Below are 24,355 nucleotides of genomic sequence, written 5' to 3' on the forward strand. Positions count from 1 at the left end.
CCGATAGAGCTGTTTTCATGTTTGCCATGTGCAAAGGTGAGGTTACTGTCAGCATAAAACAGTGACATGTAAAAAAGGGAGCGTGTTTCAGATGCTTGTCCTTGCATTAGCCAGCAAGCTAAGGTGACTTACACACAAAGATTTCTCTCTCTCCAGCACTGGAGCACCCCCAGATCTCACTGCAGGTTTGATGATGCAGTTCCTGACACCAGGGTGTGCTGGAGCTCTGCTGTGAGTAGGACAGTGCTGCTCTGCTTACCGTTCACTGTTAGCAAAAACCAGATTTGTCAGTGTTGGTTTATGTTGAAGTTGAGCTGATTAACAGAGGTGACAATCTGCTGTTCTGAAAGCTGAGGAGCACTGTAAAGTATCTTAATTTATGCCTTAGCTGTGAGAAGCCAGAAGATCCAGCTAGAATAAAGCACTTGCTGCATATATTGGAAACTGACATCTGAAACACCAGCTTTCCATCATCAGTCCAGGTGTAATGCTGACTCCTTTGCTTTATTGTCTTGGAAATGCTTTTGCTGTTCAGGTGTTTGGAGAGTTACCATTAACTTCTAGTGTGGTTTTGGCATTTGTGGCCTTGTGGGGTTTTTTCACTGTTAGAAAAAAATAAAGGCTTGCCATTTGTTCAGAAACATCTGTGTGTATTGCTTGGTATTGAGCTAGTGAGGCAGGGCAAGCTGCTCCTGCACTCTTCCTTTATTCTTTGCAGCCCAAGTCCTTGGCAGGAGCAGAGACTTGCTCTCAATTCTGTCATGGCACAAAGGGCGAATGACCTGCCTGCCTGAACCAAGCACTTTTACCCTTTCTTTTGCTCCTTCTCTCCACCTGAGGAAAGGCAGCAGGTGGCTCTGCTTCACTCCCAACATCAAAAAGACCTTTGTCATCCCTACTGTAGCAGCCCCCCCAGCAGCAACACCCTGGGACCTGTTGCTCACCTCCCTCTGGGCCTTGCCCCACCACCTGGCTGCATTCCCCCTGCAGCTTCAGAAGCCGCCAGGACCTGGGTAGCTTGCTTGCCTCTGCAATTTGCACAAATTAGGTTTTGGGGAGGGTTGCTTTGCTTTTGAAGCTGTTGGTAGGAGTCATGCTGGAGTGCCTTGCCCAGAAGAAGCTGTGCTGCCTGTGCAAGGGAGGCACGGTTTGTGATTGAGGAGGGCAGGCAGCAGGGCTCTCCCAGCAGCCTGCAGAGCCATGTGGTTGGAAAACCGAGGGCTGCCGTGCATCTCATGTCCTCCATATGATAACAAGCAGCTTGCAGGGACTCTTTGGAGAGACCTGGATGAATTCTGCTGTGGGAATAAGCACCTTGCCTTTGCATACACGTTTTAAAGTCAAATCACTTTGTACAGACAATGCTCCATTGTTTGTGCTCTGCAAACAAACGATCACTTTGTACCTAATAAACTGTTGGCAGAGCAGTGTTTGCTTTTTTTTTTTTCCCTCAAGACCTACATTAAGAAATAAATATCAAGGGCAGCCATGCAGACCAGAACCACAAATAAAAATAGCACGGCTCATCGAGCACAGTAAAATGAAGCAACAGGTTGGATTTCAGACATTTACGACCCAAGCCAACAAAAGGCACTAACAGCAGCTGTGTTGAAATCACCACCACGATGCTGCCCCACCATCCTGTGCTGGAGAAGGCAGGCAAAGCACTGCCTGCTTCCTCCTGAGCAGCACGCACCCTACGTGACGGCTGGCTGGGCTGTGGGAAAGCCCTCAGCAGCACAGGGCTTCCTTTGGATGTCAGGTAACCATGCCAGTGGCTTTCTGCAGTTGAGGAACATTTAACAGAGACAAGGATTTCTTTCCAAAATCAAGAGGCAGACCGGCCATCCAAGGGAGACTGCTCAGCCAGCCACACCGCTCACCCAGCTAATTGTCTCTTCACATCTTCACCCAGCCCTGCATAAATACCCATTATCCCCGTCATACAGCCACGGAGCACATTTATACAAAGCGATTAACCGACGGCCTAATTACCAGAACTCCAAATCCCTTAGTTACGTAGCATTCCTTAAAACTTTCAAAGCAGCACTTCAGGAAAGAGTCACCACGTGACTGTCCTGTTGCTTTAATAATGTGAGGAATCTCATTAGCAAGAGGAGCAGCAGGGAGGAGGGTTTCTTGGAGCCCAAACTCCAAATCCCACGTAGGCAATGTGGAAATCCAGGCTACGCTGCTGCTCTGATGGGGGAAGGATGTGAAGAATGTTATGGATTGCTTTGGCTGTGTTGGCAGCATCAGCTAAAAGAACCTTTGCTGGAGATGGAAGAGCAGCTCGTATCGGTAAGAAGTCATTTTTCTCATCCCACAAATCTGAGGACTCTCCATAATGGGGTAAAGGAAGAACATTTCACCCCTTATATCTACAGGGAGATGTGTGAGATGGGACCTGTTTATTTCAGCAAGGGCTGAACACTGGAAGTGACAGAGGGAAAGCTTAAAAAAAAAAAAAAAGCAAGTGTAGATTTTCAGGTACTTCTGGGTGGATCCCATAGCCAAGGGCTGCAGAAAGCAGTTTCACATCACTATGGATTGCAAACATCAGCAAACTGCTACTGAAGGTCAGCCCATCCCTTGCAACACATCTGCCTCAGCATGGGTGCAGGACAAGCCCCAAAACCTCCCACTTCAATGGGGTTTGATTGGGTTTTTGCTTGAGGCACGTCTTCATCTGTCAGCAGCTCAGTGAACCAACCCAAGGCATCTACAGCACTGGCACCAGGTATAGGAAAATCTTTAAACCTGTGGACTCGCAGAATAGTATTTCTGCTCACTTCAGTGCTGTGAGATCTGTGGGATCAAGAGCCTTCAAACCCCCTATAGATAGGGCATGTGGTTTATGGGAACGCATCCCCTACCTTCAGCCTTAGGTTACAGAAAGAACACAGCCACAGAGACGCACTTTCTACGTTTATTGCATGCAGAAGAATGACCCAACTTGAAAACACTCTGCCTCTCCCCCTTTCTGTCTACAGCCATGTTTAATCTACTGCCATCAGAGTTCTTGCAAGCAAACCCCTTCTGCTGTCACAGCAACCCTGGGGGACAGTGGGACCTGCGTGCCCAGCTCCTTGCACGTGTTCGATCACGCTTTCTTCCTCACACGACCAAGCTGTGTTGGGAAGCAGGGATAGCTAAGATAGAAGAGTATGCAGCTCTAAATGCTAGATGCTCCATTCCCGTGATCGCTGCTGCTTCCGCAGGGAGAGATGCTTTGAAGGGATCAACTCCTGAAAGGACCGATCCGTTCAGTGCCTGAACCGCGAGAGCTTGGGGGAGCGGTAGGGCTGGTAGCCCTCTGATGCGGCTGGGAGCAGCAGCAGGCTGCCCAGAGAATCCTTCTGGCAGAGAGCCATGGCCTCCTTGTAATTTATCTTCTCCTTAGTGATGGGGTCGACGAGGTCTTTCTCATAGCTGGACTCATCCTGGAGCCTGTTGGCCAGGTCACCCGTTATCATGCCCATATGGGCAGCTTCCAGCACGGGGATGCGACCGGTTTTCTTGGGGTCAATGAGCCCTCCAGTTAGATGCTGGACCTCCAAATAGGGGAAGGCACTGTCCTTGGTCATCCATCCCTTCTGAACTGCTTCCCCCACAGACAGCCTTCTCTTGGTCACTGGATCCTCAATCCCCGTGAAAGCTTTCTGGGCGTTGAGCAGTCTCTGCATGTAGGTCCTGTCGATCAGCCCCCGCTCAATTGCCTTATGGACCGACAACCGGTCCCGAGAAAGGAGGTCTATGATGCCTCCCGTGGCAGCCTGGGCTTCCAGGAGCTTCTGAGCAGTCATGGGATCAAGCAGCTTCTTTGTAACAGCAGTCTTGATGTTGTACTTGGTGTCAGTGGTGGTATCGTACACCCCGGCGATGGGGGACGTGTCATCACTGAAGCCCTTCTGTGAGCCTGGGGGGAAAAAGCTTTGGGTTTGCGGGGTAGTGGGGGATTGGATTGGAGATTTGGAGATGATGGAACCAATAGAAAGGGATGAGGGAGGCTTAGATTCCCCAGCCACCAGCAAGGCAAATTCAGAGATGGGAATCTTGCCATCCCGGTACAGCTGGTACTCCTCCTTCGTGATCCTTCTCAGCCGCAGTGCATCATCGATGGAGTACTGCTTCCCACTCTTCTTGTCCAGCAGAACCGAGACTTCTCCGTTTGGGCCCAGGCTGGTGATCTCCTCCCAGTCACACTCCAGCTCTTGCAGCTGGATGTACTGGCCTCTGTCTATGATGCCTCTCTTATAGGCCTCGTAAGGGGACATGTCCTTCCCCGTCTCAGGGTCCAGTATAGAGATCTTGGTGGAGAGGTTGGTCTCTCTCATCTGGGTCTCGTGATTTATTTCCTCCCTGCTGACTCTTGACCGGAGATCTCGAATGAACCTCTCCTTGTTGTAGATCTGGTCCTTCTCCCTCAGGATATCTGCCTCCAGCATGGAAAACTCCTGTTCCAGCTGCTGCTTCTTCTGCCGGTCACTCTCAGTCCGCTGGTTGAGCAGTTTGGACTCTTCCCGAAGGAAAAGAACTTTCTGCTGTTTCTGCCTCTCCAGCTCCCGCAGCTCACTCTCCAGGCTGGCTCTCTCCTGGATTGCCAGGTTCCTGGCTTTCTGCAGCTCTGTCTCCTCCCGAGCCCACGTCCTCTTCATGCCTTCAGCTCTCTCGATCTTCTCCCTGAGCCTCCGTACCTCCTCTTCCGCCTTCTGCTTGGCCCCTCTCTCCCTGCTCAGCTGTTCCCAGATGCGGGCGCGTTCGCTCTCCAGCGCTCTGTCCTTTTCCACCCGAATCACCTCCTTGTAGATGGTCTTCTCCTGGGACTTTGCTTTCTGGAGGACATCAACTTGCATCTGCAGGTTCTTGCACTCTCTCTGCAAGTTCAGCACCTCCATCTTCTCCCGGTCCAGCTCCAGGCGCAGGTTGCTGGCAGACTGCTCAAGGACCGGATCCTTCTCCAATTTCACCACTTCTTCCATAATGATCTTCTCTTGCACTGGGGCCGGGCTCTCCTCCAGCTCCTTTATTCTCAAGGTAATTTGCCTCATCTCTTTCTCCAGTGCAAGCCTCTTACTTCGATCCTCCTGGAAGTTGAGGAGCTTCTCTTGCTCTTCCACCAGCGCACGAAGCTGCTGCACATCGCGTTCCAGACGCCGCCTGTTGCTCACCTCCTCATCCAGACTCCGGCTCAGCCTGTTGTGCTCATCTCGGAGCTTGGGATCCTTTTGAGTCAGAATCACCTCTTGGACGATGACCTTTTCCTCCGGCTTTCTCCTCTCCAGGAGCATGTATTTACTCTGCAGGTCATAAATAGCATCCTCTGCAGCTCTCCTCTTTTGAGCCATGCTGCGCACTTCTTGACGGAGGCGGTCAGCTTCCTTTTCCAACAGCGGATCGTTCTCATACCGGATGACTTCCTTGTTGACCAGCTTCGTTTCCACCTTGGATCTCTCCCTCTTCCATTCATCCCTCTCACCCTGCAGCCTGATGAGCTGCTCTTGGGTCCTGCCATTGGTGTTCACTAGTTCATTCAGCTGCTGTTTCAGCCTGTCGATTTCTCTAAGAATTTCAGGACTCTTCTCATGCTTCACCACCTCCTCTATAACCTCTTTAAGCTCCACCTCTGGTTTCTGTGACCTGAGGACACTGAGCTCTGCCAAGGCCTCTTCCACCTCGCTGTCGATCTTTGTCCTTTTCAGAGTAACTTCCTGCAGCTCTCTTTTCAGGTGTGCAATTTCCTTCTCCGTTTCGGGATCCACCATGAAAATCTCATTGACTCTCTCTTTAACTTCCACCCTTGGTTTTTGCTTCTCTGCAATGCTGCACTGGCTTTGCAGCTCTCCCAGCTCACCCGCGAGCGCCAAGTTCTTGCTCCTCTCTTCTTCAATCAGAGTTTTAAGCTTGGAAGACTCTTTCAATAACTCCGGATCTTGCTCTACCTGCTTCACCTCCTTCACAATAATTTTGGGTTCTGCAGCATCAATTAGTTTTTCCACCTCCTCAATCTTGGTCTTTACCTTCACAATCGCTTCCTCTGCAGACTTCCTTTTGAAGGACTCCTCATCAATCTGTAGCTGCAGGTTCCTCACAGACTTCAGCATCTCTGGGTTTTTCTCTGTTTTGATCAGCTCCTTCACCACCACTTTCTCTCGGATGTTGGGCTGCTTTCTCTCTAGCATGTGCAGCTCTCTCTTACACTGCTCCAGTTCGGAAGCAGCGGCCAAGCTTTCTTCCTGGAGACGCCTGATCTCCTGCCGAAGGCTGGCTGCCTGGCTATCCAGGCTGGGATCTTTCTCAATTTTTGTTATCTCTTTGGTGAGAAGCTGGGCAGGAACAGCCTTCTTCTCACTCTCCATCTGGGCAAGCTTCCTGCTCATCAGCTCGATGTCTTCTTGCAGGCTCTGCCTCTTTCTGCCTTCCTCTTCGATCTGCCGCATCATCTTGGTCAGGTTGCTCTCCAGCTGTGGGTCTCTGTAATATTCCACCACCTCCTTTTCTTCCACTCTTTCGACGGGTCTCTGAGTCTTCAGCGTGAGCAGCTTGTTCCTGTGCTCCTCCAGGTCCTCTTCAATCCTGGCCACGTTCCTCCTCTCCTCCTCCAGCTGCAATTTCAGCCCTTCAGATTCCCTGCTCGACACAGCTTTGTTTGCAGATTGCTGGGTCTGCTCACGCACACTTTGAATGTCCTCATGCACTTCTTTCTGCAAGTAGAAAGCAAACGAAAATAAAAAAGCTGGGAAAGCAAGTCACTCTGAACCTAGCACAGAGGAGGGCAGGGCAAGAGACAGAATGGTACATAACCCCAGGGAGCACCTAAGTGGGGCTGCTTGTAAGGGGCAAACGAGGACGAGGACACGTTAGCACCTCTTCAAGCAGCTAAGTCTCAAAGAGTTTCCACCTGTCAGGGAGGTGCTGCAGTGCACAAGGGTGCTTCGTGCTGCCTTGTTACGGCTGCAGAAGGACCGTTTCCAGCTACAGTGCAGTGTACCCCCACCACCCACAAGCTCTTAGCTGGTACCTTCTCAACAATCTTCTTGGCAAACTCCAGCCGGCTGAGCTGCTGTCTGTTTTCTGCCGCCAGCTCCATGTAGTGCTTGGATACATCATTTTCCTGGAAAAGGAGCAGCAGTGAGAGCCTCGTCCCACTCATCCCCAAGCCCTCCTTTCACCCAGCACACGTTCGATACTGCACTATCCCAGGGACTGCTGTCATCACGTCTGACTTCTTATGCAAAATGAGATACAGAGCAACTAAGTACTTATGCAGGAGAACATGTCCCCTTTGATTGAATGGCTCTTGGATGCCTATTGCCCTACATAGAGTTTAGGCTTCCAGATTCATCCTAAGCCACACAAGGATGGCAGTTGGTAAAGCCAGGGTGATATGGGAGATATGGGCTGTAATTGGGAAGAGCACAAAGGAGCTCTGGCTCAATCCTGCCAAAGGCTGGTGACTTTTGTCCCTGGGTTTAGGGTCACAGCGTGGCTCTAAGTGTGGATGAAGGCTTGCAGAGCACACAGGAACAAGATAACTGTTTCCATGTGTTTGTCTTAACATTGTACCTGGGCCTGGATGCTTTCTTGCAGAGGAGTCACCCGCAGCCTTTTGGCAGCAAAGTCTGTCAGGGCAGGGTCCAGAGAAGAGCTGTATTTGCCTGCCTGGAGCTCATAGTCCTGTTCAGAGCCAAAACAGAAGAGTCAGCCGGGATCTCTCTGGTGAGGTGGTGATAAGGGAGTGCTACATAGGAAAACCCAGCCATACATTGAGGGTGGACTGCACACTCCGGGACAGTCTGACCACAGCGTTCTTCTCAGGCTCCTTGCTTTCAATCTCCTCCAGCAGTCTCTGCAAGACAGATGAATGATGTTAAGAATGGGTTGAAATACCACCCAGAGGCCTCTGTTCCCATCACCTGAGTGAGCCAGCTCAGGGGCTGCTCAAGCTGGTGCCATTCGGCATGCCATTCCCAACATCAAATTCCTCCCATACTTGTGATGTTGTGGTCCTTGCCCTGAAACACACCTTCTGTGCCTGCAGCTTGTAATTGATCTGGCTTGGCCCATCTGTCGTCTTCACCTGGTTCTTGGGTAGGTTGTTCATCCAGAACATCAGGTTCTCATTGGAGTTCTGGAACTGCTGGTAGGTGAGGCTGATATTTCGGAGGGTCTTCTCTCTGCATAGAACAGAAATATTAAGGAGAAGGGTGAAGATTCACGTGCAAGTTCCTAAAAAGACACCTTGGTATATATGTCAAGCCAAGATAACAAAAATGGCTCTCTGTGTAGGGTCACTGGGTCAGCAAACGGCCAGAAGTCATCTGCGTAGGACTACAAGCGCTGTGCTCAGGGAGCTGTGGCTCCTCACCGCTGGTCCAGCTGGTCTGCAACAGCGTGGTAGCGGTCATTGAGGAGCTGCACCTCACGCTTCTGCCGGGGCAGGTCAGGGCAGTACTCCTGGAAGTTGTTCTGCACAGCGCTGCAGCTGTGCTCAGCATCCTTCAGCCCGCGGTTGAGCTTCAGCACGCAGTCCTCTTGGGCCACCAGGTCCCGCTTCATCTTCTGTAGGGCGAGAGGCATTCGGGTTGGCAGCAGCAAAGAGAAGCGTTCTCCTCAGCGCCATCCCTAACTTGCAGCTCTTAGGGATCTCCAAGACAGACAACCGATATGGAAGAATATGGGAAACAAGACAGGCTGGACGGAGCGTGGAGAAGAAGGGAGAAGTTTTGGGGTCACTGTGAGTCAGGGGTGAAAGTTAAGGGTAGGGAAGGGAGATTTGGGATCTCAGACACAAAGAACAGAACCTTAGAAAGGCACCATCACCGGGTTCTTGGAGTGCTCAAATAAGCCAAATCCAGCTCTCCCCGCTGGGCTGAGAGATTCCCCCACCCTAGCAAAGAGTCTGATGTTCCCTTACTTGCAGGTCATTGGCTCGGTCCTGCAGGGCATTGGGAGATGCAGGAATGATGCTATCCTGAGCCAGCTTAGCCTCAAACGTGCTGACAATCTTGTCTGTGTTCTCAATCTGAGTCTCCAGGTTCAGGGCAGCCTTAGCCCTGAGGAAGGGAAAAACAACAAAGTTAGCTACACCAGACCACTTTATTTTTTTCTCTTCTCTCCAATTCCGCATTTTTAAGCTTATTTAACAGCAAAGCTTCTGCAGGCTGGGAACAAGCAGCGTGCACTCACAGCCCTGCCAGAAGCCAGGTGTGTTGTGCTTGACCGCATGAAGCATTGCTGGGGCACACATCACTTTTGTGGACTTTGTACAGCTTTGTGGTATCTGACCACAGATTACGTGCAGAAAGTCCTGCAGGGATACCTTTGATGATGGATGGAAGGTTCCCAATCTCCCCTGGGCTAGATGGCCCTCAACCCATATGCCCACACAGACCACACGCCTTTTGTTGGCACATCTGAGCAGCACCTCGCTCCCTTCATTCCCACTCACTTCTCATCGTACAGGCTGGAGAGCATGCTGACATCGCTGTATTTGCTCCTGAGGGCGTTCAGCGTGACGGGGAGCTGGGAAGCTGAGGTGCTGGTGGGCTTTTTGGAAAGATAGGTCTCACACTCCTTCTGCAAGGCATCCTTGGCTGCCCCCAGGCTCTCAAGTTTCTTTGTTGTTTCCTGGCACGTCAGATGGGAGCAGAGTCACTGAGCGTAGTCATAACAGTGCTGTTGCCAAAACGTGTCTCCCTCAGGGGTGGCTTTTGGGGCTCTGGGTGTGGTGGCCCTTCTCACGGGCATCCAGACTGCTGCTGTCTGGCAGTGGTGGGGTGTGGGGAAGGAAGATGGAAGAAATGTATCCAAGCCCATCATCTACCAGGGCTGGGTAAATACCCATGGGTGAAGATGCACTGAACTACTTCTACAGACCAGAGAACTGGGAGGAGACTCTGGGGCACTCTCTCTTCTCCTGTTCCCTTCACATCCACCAAACTATTGACCCAAAGCTTGCCCTTGGATTGATTCCTTCTATCTTACTGTCTTTTATGCTACAGACTTGAGAGTAAATGATGACAGCATCCCCACTATAAGAGTGAGGATTCCCCAAGACTGGCTGGTCCATGGCTCCAAAATGAATGGGCCATCTGGCTACAAAGCTGGGCCAAAGGAAGGGACTGCATTTTTCTAACCACCCTATCCAGTCCCACTTCAAGGGCTGTAGTGTCTCCTGTGTATCTCAGGTGTCAGCTCTGTTTTGGGCCAATACACAGTGCTTCCCTCCCCTCCCCATAGAAGCACCCACCTGCTGCTGTTTGATCCTCCTGGCCAGGTCATCAGTGGGGTCGGTGTAGCTCACTGGGGACCTCACTCGGTTCAGGACCTCCTTCTCTACCTGGACCAGGTCCTTGCCAACACGATCCAGGCTACCCAGAAGCTGGTCGGCTTGGGGGTCATCCTGGACTACAGGAGTGCTCTTGGGCAGCACTGCAGTGAGACACAGCTTGTGTTCAGTCTCATTGCACATCTTCCGTCCCAGTCCTAGGACACGAGCTCTCCCATGCACAATCCCCAGAGCTCCAACTACTTCTCATGACAGGTAGCCAAGGGTTGGCATTTCACCATCGTTATCTCTTTATCCCATTTCCCTCAGGTAGTGAACAGACCCAACCCCAATCGTCATTAAGGTTATGATAGGCACATCCCTCCATTAACCCTAAATACCCTACAACAGTCGATGGAGTGAAGATCAGACTCAGAAATCTGAGAAGGGCAGCAGAGAATTGAAGTGCACAAGGTTGGCAAGCTCTTGGACCCGAGTCGCTCCATCACTGCTCTTTTTGGGAGGACACAACGCATCCCAACGCTAACCAGGCCGCCCAACACGTGCATGGGGTTGGCTGTGAGCACACATACCCTGCTGGCTGGGCTGCGCCGTCTCCTTCTGGCTGCGCCTCAGCACGCTCTGAGCTGCTGCTCGCTTCTGCTTCACCGCGTTCAGCTCCGCTTCCAGCCTGCAAGATCAGCTGTGCATCAGCAACCACAGTACAAGCAAGTCCTGACACAGCCCCATCTGCTCCGGGAGCCTGCAGCCTGGTGCTCTTATCTAGCAGGACGCTGCAAACTTTTTCTTTCCTGTTTGAAAGCCCTCGAAGTCCATAAATCCAAATTCCATAATGCAATGATCACACCCTCGTGGCTTGGGAACAAAACTCCCACCACAGACTCACCCAGTGTTGCTGAATTCGGGCTGTGGGCAAATTTTCACAGCATATGAGCAGTGCTGATTTATCTGAGCACCCGGGGCCAAGAGCTCACGGCATTCTCCCCTCCTTCTGTGGGAACCTCACAAACCAACCGAGCAAACGGCAGTGAATGGTGGTTCATGGTTCGAGGAACATTTGTCATTCCCCCACTGGGGCAGGCAGAAAGGAGATTGCACAGATAGCTCCATCCTGTTTGGCAAGTCGCAAGCTGCAGTCTGATTCTGCAATGAATTTAGTCAAACCTATGCAAGTCACGTGTTTGCATAGGTTTGTGTTCGAGGAAATCGAACCTGTCTGCCAAAAATGCTTTGACAGCAAGGTCTGTGTGGTGCCCAACATTGAGGAGGAACGGGGACAGGAGACACTGGGTCAAATGGAACTACCCTTTAATGGGGAGACCAGATGGTATTTTGTGCTGCTTTTTACCTGGGGTTCAGGCAGTCGGGCTGTCGATGACCTGCACTCACCTATTGACCTTGTCCGTGGCCTCGGGGTCTGGCGGAGGGATGGAGAAGCAAGCAGAAGGGGCCTCCTGGACCACACCAGTGCTGCTCTGCACCACCCACATCTCTGGGTTGCTGTTGTCCTTCAGGATGTACTTGTCACCTCTGGTCAGCTGCACCTGGGACAAATCAAAACCCATGCAAAGGTTCACCTCTGCAGCACCAGGCACGAAGACGAGATCTGGAGAAGAATCCAATTCCTGCTTCTTCTGATGGACCCACCAGTCAATCTCTCACCTCTCCTGCATCCCAGTCACACAGGGTGTCCAAGGTGAGGGGCTGGGAGGAACGCATCCTGCGCAGTTTCAGAGGGCTGATCTCCTTGCTCCTCTTTTTCAGGTCAGCGATGCTTTTCTCTGCCTGCTTCACTGCCTTCTCATCATTCTAGATGAGCAGAGGAGACAGTGAATAAATGAAGAGGAAGGGATTGCACAGCAGTGGGTACCTGGGGGGGCAGTTCTCCATCCTTGTGTGTTCACTATACAATGGAGGCAGGAGCTTCTCCATTCTTGAACCCTTGGTGTCCCCTCCTCTCCCTTTTAGTTATCACAGAATCATTAAGGCTGGAAAAGACCTCTAAGATCATCCAGCCCAATCATCAGCCCATCCCCATCATACCACTGAACCACATCCCTCAGTAAACTTATATCACCACTCTTCTCTGTTTCCTTCCCTCCCAGCACATCTGCCCTGGAAGGGACAGCCTGAGTTAACCTTTGGGGATCCCACAGACTCATAGGGTTGTTCCTCTTAGCGATGTTTCGATTTCAGACGAGGAGCAGAGACTTGCCAAAAGGTGACTGCGTTCCAGTGTCAGAAGTTCCTGAGATCCCAGCACCTCTTGGCAGTGAAATGTATGGGAAGATCCCACATTGGATGTATCCCTACCCTCTCTCCCGGGCCAACGTTCCTTTCCATCCCACATCTCCCCCCTGAGGTCAGACTTCTCTCTTCCCTCCCTTGCTCTTGGTGGCACTGAGGTGGGAGGAGCTGCCCCAGGAGGGTCACTCACCCACCTCATCTCATTCCCCACTCTTACTTAGGGATGAAGCCATAGCATTTCTGTGCCAGAGATGCGCAATTTCTTTATGTCTGAATGGTGCCAGCTGTCCTAAAGACCTCACCTCCAGATGGAGCAGCAGATCCGACACCACGCCAGGGCTGTCCTTGTTGAACTTGGTGTATTTGGTGTCCAGATCGGAGCTCATCTTCTTCAGGGAGCGGCTCACAGTCTCAGCATCATCCTGGAACTGGAGTCACGGGCAAGAAAAGTCAGAGCTGGGAGAGCATTACTGCCTCCACCTCTTGTGGGGTGCCTCAGTTCCCAGCTAAGCTCCCACAGCTCACAGAACCATCCTAGAGCATGGGGTTGGACAAGAGCTGTCTATGGTGTGAGCTGTGCCAACAGACACGTACTGGGTGACAGCAGCAGACATTCCGACCACCCTGGCACAGCCACGTATCCCCGTGGTCTCTGCTCCCCTCTCTGCTTTTTACCTTCTTGTAGTTCTCCACGCTTTTCAGTTGACTCTCCTGGCAAATGCAGAGATTCAGGAAGTTCTGCCACTCATTCTTCAGGGCTTCCTGGTGAGCCTGTGGTGGCACAGAATGTGACTCAGTGGGCTCCTCCAACCTCCTGGGGCACAGATTGCGTAAAGCATCTTCATTCTCTTGTAGGGTTTGGAAGGAGAGCCCTTTCCTCACCTGGATGGGTTTGACAGCGGGATGCTTCAGCTCAATCATCCTGTCCCCATCGTCCTGGAGGTTGTTGACAAACTCCTCCTGGCTGAGCAGTTCTTTGGACTTGAAGTCCTGAAGAGGAAGAGAAACTTGACAGGATGAGAGGTGATGGCCTTCAGTTGTGCCAGGGGAGGTTCAGGTTGGATAGTAGGGAAAACTTCTCTGAAAGAGCGTTAGTGTGTTGGAAGAGGGAATTGCTGGAGTCACGGTCCGTGGAAGTGCTCAATAACCATGGAGATGTAGCCCCTGGGGGCATGGTTAACAGGCACGGTAGGGATGGGCTGACAAGCTGCCACCCCCGAAGCTCACCTCGTACTCCCGCCGCATGCTCTGCACGTCTGTCATCTGGTCACTCCAGTCCTGCTTCAGGATGCGGGTCTGCTGCTCCGTCAGGTAGCCCAGCTCCTTGGTGCAGCCCTGCAGGTGGTGGTACAGGCTGCCCAGGCTCTGCCCTCGCCAGATAGAAGCTTTCTGCAGAGGAGAGACAGGTGTTGGTGCTCCCCAGGGCCCCCCGCACTGCACATCCACCAGAAGAATCCCGGAGACCTCGGTGAGATATCTCTGCTCATTCCTATCTGATGGGGCCTTTCCCTCCCTCACAAACAGGATGAGTTTGTCTAACCAGAATCCCAGGTGTGGAGCGATGCCCCGGGCAGTCTGAAAGCAGCCCCAGCTCTGCTACGTTTCTCACAATGGCGTTCCTCAATGTCAAACCCTACGGACCCAGCGGGCCAAGCCCAGGATGTTGGGTCACTTCTTTTGCTCCAGATTCCCATCTCCTCTCCGCAGTCCTTGTTATGGATCAGGACAAGCCTCAGCATTTGCAATCCCATAGGATGTTCTGTGGGATGGGGTTTCCTGCTGCAGCTCCAGACCAACGGCCCATAAAGAGGTGCAACCTTCACCCACAGCCCTCAATTTGCACCCAAGAGAATGAGGGACATGACTCCACCGTGCAACCCCAGAGGAAGTTCCTGCCCTGACCTGGACATTCCCTGCCCATTGGGAAAGGAATTACTCTGCTATGAGATCCCAATCTGTCTGGAACACCACCAAGATCCTTACCAGCAAGTCCTTGTATTGGCTTTTCAGATCTGTCACATCCTGAGTTACAACAGCCAAGACCAAGAAAAAAAAAAGACAGAACAATAAGCTGTTATCAAAACACCATCACTGATAGACGCCGGGGAGCCGATCCACAGAACCACCTCCCTGGCCTCTGCCTGAGCTCCAGCCTCCTCCTGCCCTCTGCAGCACCATGGCAATTTGCACACAGGACTCAGGGTTGGGGTCTCAGGTGAAGCAGAGGGGGCAGAGGATGCCTTACCCTGCAGCGCAGGTTCTTGATCTGAAGGCCATAGGCTTCGATCTCCTTCTGGAGGATGTTGTGCTCAGCTATTTGCTTCTCCAGCTCTGACATGCCGGGGCCGTACTGTCCTGCATTGACTTGTTTCTGTGCAAATGAAGTAAGGTAAAGCAAAATACCACATTTCTGGGAGAAACCACAGCGCAAGCTGGCAAGGTATGGAAAGATCCGATACCAGCCTGGGAGGAAGGGAGGGAATCTCAGTGGTTTTTACCAAATTGGGCAGTCAAGACACCCAACACCTTACAGGTAGGTGCACCCTAGGATGCAGGACTAAAAGTCCTTGAAGACACCACCTTCCCTATTCTTCTATCGTGGCATCTCTACTTAATCCCCTTCTATTTGCTCTTAATCTGAGTGGGTCAACCCAGAGGGTTCTCCAGTGGGTTTTAAGGTCTGAAAGGAGTGTTCTCCCATCCAGATCACTTGAGTTAGCTCCACCACCAAACCCATCACATCCCTGCGTGATGCTTGGGCACACGATGGCTGGCAGAGCCCTATGGGCATTATCAGATCTTGGAGGAGTTGTAGGGACATGGGGAAAGCAGCTGCTGTTACCATCTTTTGGTCCAGAATCTTTGTCCAGTCCACCCTGGGCCCGATATCGGGGACGTTCAGTTTCTCATAGAGGTCCCGATATTCTGCACACAACTGTGTCACACGTTCGTGGAGCTGCTGGATGCTGCCGAGGAGAAAAGGCACATTTTTATGTGGCAGCGTGGAATGAGGAGAGCCAAGGAGTTGTTTGAGGAGCCCACGTTTCACCCATAAAAGTTTGTTATTGTCCTACACCGGCCCTGGGGTTCTCCATCACCAGGGGTGTCCCAAGAGTTACTTTGCAGGAGCTGGGAAGTCCTCCATCTCCCTGCTGGGAGTTCTCCATCCCACCAGCTCCTCCCATGCACTCACTCTTTCTCTATCTCATTAGCCTGGGGGTGTTTCAGCCTCTTGGCACGGTCCACGTCCAAGAAGAGGTCCTTCAGCAGCGTCTCTGCCTCCTTGAGGTTCCTGGCATTCTCAGCCTGGAACTCGAAGGCTTTGTTCTTCTGCTCATTGCTGACATCCTGGAGACCAGGAAAAAACAGAGAAGAAAAAAAATGTGATGCACAGAGCAGACGCCTCGCCTGTTATTGCAGGCACTGCATTTCCAGCCAAAGCCTTCCACCTTCCCACCGCCCTGTGCCACGTCTCACCTGTGCGAGCAGGGACTGCGTCTCCAGGATGTCCTTCTCCACCTGGTCAGCATTGGTCTGCATGCGGGCAATGAGCACGGCCAGCTCATTGCTCGAGGACCTGAGGGTGGGAGCAGCACAACAGGCGGGTGGGGAAGGGCGATCTTCGTCATGGGGAAGAGCTGGAGCGGCAGCAGTGGGGTCAGCTGAAAGCCCCAATGGCTCTGCCAGGCTCCAGCAGTGCCGTGGCTGAATTTGTCAGTTCGGGACAGCCATTTGTCACAGCCCCAGGTGACAGCAAAGCGTCACTTAGCATTACAGCCACACCAAGCCAAGCTCATGTTTCAGCTCAGTCCACGGCAACTGCAGCCCCATCCCATCTGTGCCCCATAATCTGCAGTGCTCAGAGAGATGCAGGGTGGCCCCAAGCCATACAAGAGGCACAGGGCCAGGGCTTGGTCGCTGTGTCCCTGAGCACGCAGGAGCTGCCCCCTCCCCAGCGGGTTACACAACATCCCACTCCTCCCAGCACACCTGGAATGAGGCGGCGTCCCATGAGCAAACACCTCAGCACCACCCAGCTTCCCTGCCCAGACTGTGCAGGGAGGAGACTGTGAGTCACCCTGCAATGCCCAGAGGAATTCGGCTCCCACTGGGGAGGAGCTCAGTGTGGGATCCTGGTACCCAACCTGCTGCAGAGGGTAGGTGGCCATAATGCTTCTTCCTGACCAAGGAACCGCTGGGATGCCCCAGTTCTGGGTTCACAAGGATGGGTGCATGGAGCAGCTTTGTTTAGAGCAAGCCACAATGAAACTATGGATTGAAAAATACTGCATGCTTGGAGAAGGACCCAAACCACCTATCCTGATCCCAGGCCATATAGAGAGGGAAGCTGACTTCTTCCATTCACGCTGACACCCACCGCACAGCCCCATCTCCATCCTTTGGGGCTGTCCCTCCTGTCCCATCCCACAGACAAGAAGCCTTGCCTTCCACCCCAAGAAGCCTCCCCACACTAAGAACCACGCACAGCACAGCCCCACATTTCAGAGTGAAGATGCTGCAGGAGGGCAGCCAGCAGGAAACAGGAACCGCCACCTTACTGGGATAGCTGGGAACAGCACTCTGCTCCTCCCTAGGGCTACCTCAGGCCTACAAGAGGCACAGCACCATTATTATCATTATTAATTGGTCCATTCCTCATACCACTTTCTGCCTTCCAGACAATCCAACTGCACACAAGGGACAATGTCACTCCACAGGCGGAGGACTGTCCCCATCCCAGTAACTCGTTAAGGTGGGATCACGGCACCCACTCACCAAGCAGGGACAAAAAAGGGCTCTGGGAGCTCCACTGTGATCCCTGGGATGGAAATTGGGATTCCTAAAGGCACTGACCTTGGCGTCACCAGAAGCACTCATTGGCCACCAAGGCGCTCTGGGGACCACCTGCAGAGCGTGTGCTGGTGGCTGGACACAGCTCACCCACCTTCATTTTCACAGCTGATGGTGGCAGGATGGCTCTGATTGAGCCCCAAAGCTTTCATGCGATGGTCCATGTCCCAAAACTGAGCAGGACCAGCCTGGCAATGCTGCAGCTCTTCTTCCAGCTGCCGTCCCGCACAGCCCTCTTCTATGGCTGTTTGCCATTGGGTTTGGTCCCCGTAAATGGAGCAGCTGGCTGTGCACGCCTAGGGACCCCTGCAGGACCCCTTTGTGATTTCCTCAGCCTTTCACCCTGAGATTCCTGCAGAACTGGTCCCCTGGCACTGGGAAATGCGAAACTGCTGAGGGAAGGTGGAAAATAACCCTGAGCAGAACCCACAGCACAAGGGAGGGGCGAGCGCACCGCTCTCGTAGTCATTGAGATTGGAAAAGATCTCTAAGATGATCCAGTCCGACCATCCCACCACCACCAGTGCCCAATGGCCACATCCACACGTGAGATGGAGACACATCACAGCTGGGATGAGGACGTGCCTTCCCTCCTGATCCCATCTCACTTCTCCTCCCTGGAGCTGAGCAGATCTGCACGGAGGAGGATGTGGCCGTTGGGTTCTTTGGGTGCAACCTGAGCTGTTTGACCCGCAGCCACCAGGATGGATGAGTGCAGCCACCAGCAGAGCCGTTCCTCACCCATTTTTACCATCTGGGAGCCCAAACTGAGCATCCCTCCTGGAAGCACACTTGGCAGGGTAGCATCCCACCAACCTCACTCAGCGAATCCTGGGATCCCAAATCCCAGATAAGCAGAGCCTGCTCCACTCAAGCAAGGAGGTTGCATTTGTCCTCCTTGCTCCTTCCTGCCAAAGCGAGGATTGCTGCTCAACTAGCAGTGCTCCAAGTTCACGTTCAGGCACTGCACACCCTGGGAAACACCACAACCAAAACACAAAGCCCACCAAAAATGAGGGCAAAACAACCAGGGCCACCACAAATCCCAGCCAATCCCAGCGCTGTGGCCGACCCACCACGAGCGACGCTCTTAGGGCAGCATCCCAAAGCCCTCCACCTCCCACCTCCCCCCCTCCCGGGTCGTGGATGACTGCACATGAAGAGGATGGCACTTACTTGTTGGGTTTGGCTGGAGAAGCTCTGCTGGGGGCATTTCTGCTCGGGGAGCCTTTGCCCACCGCCTTGAACATGCTGGAGAGGCTGCGGCCGCGATGCTGGAGCTGTCGGGGCGGCGGTGCTGCAGGCTGCGGGGATGGGACGAGGGACTCAGGGGAAGGAGGCAGAGCCCAGGAGCGGCTCTGGGAGGCTCCTCCCCGCGGAGATGAAGCTGCATGAAAAAAATGACTCGAAAAACCAGTTTGGGGGGGGATGGAAAGAGCTGAGCCCCAGAGGGAGAATGGGAGACCTCGCCCCGGCGTAGGGAGCGTTCCAGTGCTGCGTCCCAGCAGAGGGACTGCGCCTTCATAGGGGGTAAAAGTCCAAAACTGCAGCTGAGATGCTGCGGCTGTGGGCACAACTCGACTCACAGACACACCGGCAATTACAGGTGCTAGAGAGGCTGCAGGAACCCTATGGACAAAGCCAACCAAAGCAGCACCACCACAATTGGCAGAGCATGATGATGCTGGCGTGGGTTTGTGCTGCTCTGCCCCATTTCCTACAGCCTGAAACAAGCCAGGGCCAAAAGCAAAACCTGGCATCCACCAGCCTTTCCCAGCTGACCTCTTTGTCCTCTTAAACGAGCACAGAACGAATCCCATCAGAAGGACAGGTGCACGGGACCAGGCTCTGTTGCAGGGCTCTTTGTACCCACGGTTTTGCTCTCAGACAAAAGCAGAGCCTGACCTCCCCCAGGTGGTTTGGTGATGCTGCTGATGAGCACCGCTGCAGAACCAAGGATGAGAAGCAGCACAGCGCAGTGGGAGCCGGGCTTTGCTGCAGGAACCCCCGGCACAACAGCGGTGCTGCAGCTCCCAGCACCCATCCTGCCACGCTCACGCGGCCCCTGCAAGAAGCAACAGGCTGGGAGACGAGTCTGACCCGTTCTGCCCTCACCACAGCCACCCACATCTGTGCCCGTTTTGGGCCCCAGCCCAAAATCCGTGGGCAGGAGCATCGCAGCTCCTGTACCAGAATGCAGCTCTCCAAAACCACCCGAGCGGCACCAGGAGGGCTTTGGGATACAGGGTCCCACCTCTCCTTGTCTGCGTTCCCCGCGCAGCCAAACCTCACAGACCTCTCTGCTGGGAGAGGTGAAGGCTTAACATGGCTCAGAACGGACCGCCCCCAATTAGAACTATTTGTCCCTCAGGATGGAAACACGTCTGCCTTCTCATTGCCTCCGTGTCCCTCCTGAGCCCTTTCCATACTCCAGTTCCCCTTGTTTCGAATTTCTTCATTTTTGGGATAATTCCCCTGGGTCCTTCTACAAACAGTGCCAGGCCCTGGCTGTGCAGAGATCCCATTTGTCAGGCAATAAGGCCCGTTCACCCCACGCCGTGCTGATCGAGTTCAGCAGCCCAGCACCTCTGGTAGCTGTAGGGAAGAAGTTCTGCACGGAGATAACGCTCACGGAGATGCCGAGCTGCTGCATCCCGGCGTCAGGCATGCTGGGAGCAGCCCACGCAGTCAGCAACCCGCGCTGCAGCCTCACCTGTGCTGTGTGCTCTGGGGGATGAACGGGGCTGCGTGTCGGGGCCGCGTCCCGCATGCTGTGCTGCCTCTGCCAACAGCACCGCAGCCGGAGCGAGGATGCAGATGGGGAGGGCAGAAGGGAGCTGCTCCTCTTCCTTTCCAAGCGTTGGGTGGATGGATGGAAAGTCCCAGCTGCGCTCCTCTGCCTCTCTCTAAATACAGGGCACCATCTCCCCGCTCATTAGCGGCTCCATCCCAGGGCAATGCTCACCCCGACCCCTCAGACATCAAAAGGACGCACTGCCCCAACCCGCAGCTCCCTGATCTCATCGCATCAAGCTGTGGCTCCTCAGAGCTCCCTGCCCTGTAGCACCCATTGCTTTACCCTCATTTTCCTCTCCCCGGGAGCCAGCAGGGCGGTGACAGCAGCACTTACACACACACACCGAGGGCAGATCCTCACGACACCTCGCCTGCACAACACGTTTTGTTCCACAAACAGAGCGACTGCATCTGAGCACCCATCAGCCAGCCCAGCGATGAGGGGCAACGAACCCACGGGAGGAGCGGAGCTGCTCTCAGAGCACTGCTTGCACACTGCCTTGCACCAACCCCAGTCCCTGCAGGGCTCAGGGTGGCACTGATTGCATTGCCCAGTGCGGCCCAGAGCTTCTCGTGCTGGAGATGGACCCGTGCAGCTCTGTGCTGGGGCTGCCATCGCCCCACCCTGTTCTGAATACGGCACATCCATCCCTCAGCACTCACCCTGAGCAGCCAGGCACTGCCTGCCCCCATTAATTGGATGCGCTGAGAAAATTAGAAGCTCTCCCTATGGAAAAAAAAAAAAAGAAGAAAAGGTGGTTCAGAGGCTTTGATGCTGCTCCTCAGCCATTCGGGCTCCCTGTGCTGACCATGGCATGGAGCCACTAATTGTGTTTCTTGCGTGGGGGCCCTGGGCAAAGAGCTGCAGCTCTGTGCGTGGATGGGGAGCAAACAGACCCAAGGAACGGCGCTGCCTGGTTTGTGCTGCAAGCTCTGCAGCTCCAGGTGCCCACCAAGGCTCCTGCAGTGATGTGACTCCCACAGCAGCAGCGACTGTGCTGGCTTACAAAGCTCCGAGCCGCTCCCGGCCATCAAGCAGCACGCTGAGCTGACCTCACCCTAAGGGCGAACCCCCAGAGCACCAAGCTTTGCTGTGCCAGGCCCAGGCACAAATCCCAGGAGAAGAGGGACTGCAGCAGTGACCCAGGCAGCCAGGAGCTGCTCAGCACTTCGGGTCAGAGCAGGGACAGGGAGAAGGCAGAGGCTGCAGCCAGAGCCAGTAGCACAGCCCCAGCAGCGCTGCGCAGCCCTCAGGCTCAGCACTCCTCTTATCGTGTTCCATACTTCCTCTTGGAGCTTCCTGTTAAGAGTCTGGGGGCACCGGCCTCGCATCCTTCCCTGCTCTCATCAGACCTCCCTCTCTGCTTCTTCCACAAGCCAACCCACCTCCACCTTTTCCTACGTGCTTTGGAACAACCCATACATCTCAAATCACACCCTGAGCCATGGGGTGGGCAGAATCACTCCTGCTGTCAGAGAATGGGGATTTCCCAGCCCTCCATCTGAGCTGCTGGTTGAGCTGGTTGTGTGCTCAGAGGGCGACAGCCACAGTTCCACTCACCTGGAATGTTTCCACTCCGAAGCATTGCAAAGCGCTGTGGGTTTGTTGTAGTAACAGCTCTAAAACACCGCCTTTAAAAACAAGGAAGATTGTGTTGTCTAGGAGCTCTCAGCTCAGACTATTCCCACCCCACGTTACCTCTCCCCTGGTTCTTCCAGCCGCCTGCTTTGCTTGACGTTCATCATTTCCCCTACTGACATCCATCCATCAGCTCCTCAACACCGACCCGCTGTCACTGGGCCCTGGAGTGAACGTGGCTGAAGGCACCACCTGACCACGGCAGCCCTCAGCAGCGACGGATCCCATCTTCTGATGGATGCAGCCATAGCAGGCACGAGCTGCTCGGCCCGTAATTAAAACAGCACTGTTTTAATGAATGTGAGACCAAAGGCACCGCACAACTGACTGAAGGCCATCACCACCCTTTGCTTCCTGCTCGAGGGCACTGCCAAGGACTGCATGGCATGGGAGGAGAGAACGTCCTTCCCAGCCAACAGCAGTCCGACCGAGGAGCTGAGCAATAAGGAAGCAGGTTTCTACCATCACCAACCCGCACTCTGCTCCGTGCTCCGGTGGCACAACTGATCACACACCAGTTCCGAGGGCACCCTTCTGTTCTGTACAAACATTTCAGACCTGCCTGTGCTGCTCCCTCACAACTCCTGCTGCCTGCATCTTATTTTTGCCATTCCAGGCTTTGGTGTCAGCCTGCCTCCGAAGCCTCTGTCCTCTGAACGCTCAGAGCGTTGTGCTCAACCAACTGCACGCCTCAGAGGTCAGGAAAAGGACTTTATTGTTTGCAGGTTCCTTATCTGCATCCAACGAATCAGTTATCTTCTGCACGATGCTTTATGTTGCTCCTGGCTTTCTGTAACAGTGACAAATTAGAGTGGTGGCAATACCAGTTTCACTGGAATCAATCCAGGCACCACAGACCTGTGGCAGGAGGGCAGAAAGGAGCCTGGCTCGCAAATCAAACAGGACGACGGCTCTCAAACTGATGGCAGAAAAGCAGAAGAGAGCTCAGATTAAAGCACCACGAAGCCATCAACCAGCTGACAGCTCAGTTACCGCAGGACCTCTCCTCGTGCAAAGGGAAACTGGCTTCATGGGAAGTCTGCCATCCAAGGCTGTCCTAGAAATCATCACCTGGTGAATAAACAGCCCTCAGTGCTTCATTTCCACAACTCCCCTCTGCTGTGAAACCCCCTGCTGTATGCGGGCTAATGGAACTTGCCAGAACACCAAAAATCTCCACTGAAAGAACTGCACACAAAACAAGAGGCTCCCCCTCCTCCTCTTGAAAGCTGCTCTGTACTCTGAGAACCCACCTGTCAGCTCAGAACAAAGCAGAGAACATTCAGCTTGAAATGAAAATTAATTCCCCTCATTCATCATTCCCACAACAGTCAAATCATTTAAAGCCATTCTTCTGCTCCCACCCCTATTAACTGCAGTGCCTAAACACGGGGACACGGCACAGTGCAGACAAGGCAGGCAGAACAATGCAGCGTTCCACTCCCAGCTGCAAACACTGAGAACCCAAACTTGGCTGACGAGAGCTTCCAAACACTTTATTTAGGACCAGTTCTGCCCATGTGCTTTTTTTTCCCCCCCCCCACCCTTCCCTCTTCAATGAATGTGATTATGAAGTTACTGGCATTCTGGAAGTGCCCATCACCACAGCACCCAGCTGCTTCAGGAGAACCAAGAGCCATCACTCAAGAACCCAGCAGTCGCTTAGTTCTGCTGTCGGGCTCATCTACCAGCAAAGGATGAGGAAAAAGCAACAGACAAGGTTTAGATCAGAGATAGAATGAACACCCAGAGCCCCAGCTTCCCGTGAAGATCAAGCAGCTATCCCTACAGACACCCACAAAGCTGCAGCTTCCCAAGGAAAGCCTTGCAGCAACGGGTTTGATACTGCATTTAGTCACCTAACAGAGCGTGGATCAACAAAGAACAACCCTATCAGCCCCAAGCACAAACTCCAGTTACAAGCCAACACAACAGGGGTAACCATTAGCATTTGCTACAGTAGTTACCATCCTTACTGATAAGGAAAGAGGCTCTGGTTTGTGACTGCTGAATGTTAAACAATAAAGAAATTCCTCTTTACATAACTATACATGATCCTCAGCAGGGGCTGGGAGCTGAAAGGCAAGGAGCCCCCCCTGGCTGTTTCCACATGTTGTGTAGGCAGCCTCAGCTTACTGTTCCAGTGTTGCCTCATTTCCCCATCATACCCAAATTTCTGGAACAAAATCCATGCCAAATAACAGTGCAGAGGGAGAATCAAGTTATGCCTGTGCCTTGTAAGTGAACGTGTACCAACCCCCAACACAGCCACAAAGCACACTCCAACTCCTCCGAGCAGGACGCCATGTGTCTGTGCTCCAAATTATTTTCAGCTATTTATAGTGTACTTCAGTCTCTGAACAGATTGCTTGTCTTTAATACACCAGGAGAGAGTGTGAGTGCACAGACATACACACAGAACACAGGGAAGGAGATGGCAAAGCCTCCCCCTCTGTTGGTTTCAGGTGCAGATGTTTATGTCCTAGAACCTCTTGGAGCTTCTCCTTCAACACAGATTAAAACCTCTGTTC

The 24,355-nt window shown here is 53.2% G+C and overlaps 1 protein-coding gene across 1 annotated transcript; it reads right to left on the bottom strand.

The window, feature by feature from the left end:
- Window positions 1–3,266: 3,266 nt before the first annotated feature.
- On the bottom strand, window positions 3,267–18,639 carry EVPL (envoplakin; the record flags this gene model as incomplete). The annotated part of the gene is made up of 22 exons (XM_079544122.1): window positions 3,267–6,704; window positions 7,022–7,114; window positions 7,567–7,677; window positions 7,766–7,849; window positions 8,027–8,177; window positions 8,369–8,562; window positions 8,918–9,056; window positions 9,452–9,630; window positions 10,253–10,434; window positions 10,864–10,961; window positions 11,681–11,835; window positions 11,954–12,100; window positions 12,841–12,966; window positions 13,214–13,309; window positions 13,421–13,528; window positions 13,766–13,927; window positions 14,522–14,560; window positions 14,784–14,909; window positions 15,381–15,504; window positions 15,732–15,886; window positions 16,016–16,115; window positions 18,566–18,639. 22 exons carry the CDS (start codon window positions 18,637–18,639, stop codon window positions 3,267–3,269), a joined length of 6,081 nt encoding a protein of 2,026 aa, XP_079400248.1.
- Between the last annotated feature and the right edge of the window lie 5,716 nt (window positions 18,640–24,355).

The sequence above is a fragment of the Tetrao urogallus genome, assembly GCF_951394365.1.
Source record: "Tetrao urogallus genome assembly, chromosome: 18".
NCBI lineage: Eukaryota > Metazoa > Chordata > Aves > Galliformes > Phasianidae > Tetrao > Tetrao urogallus.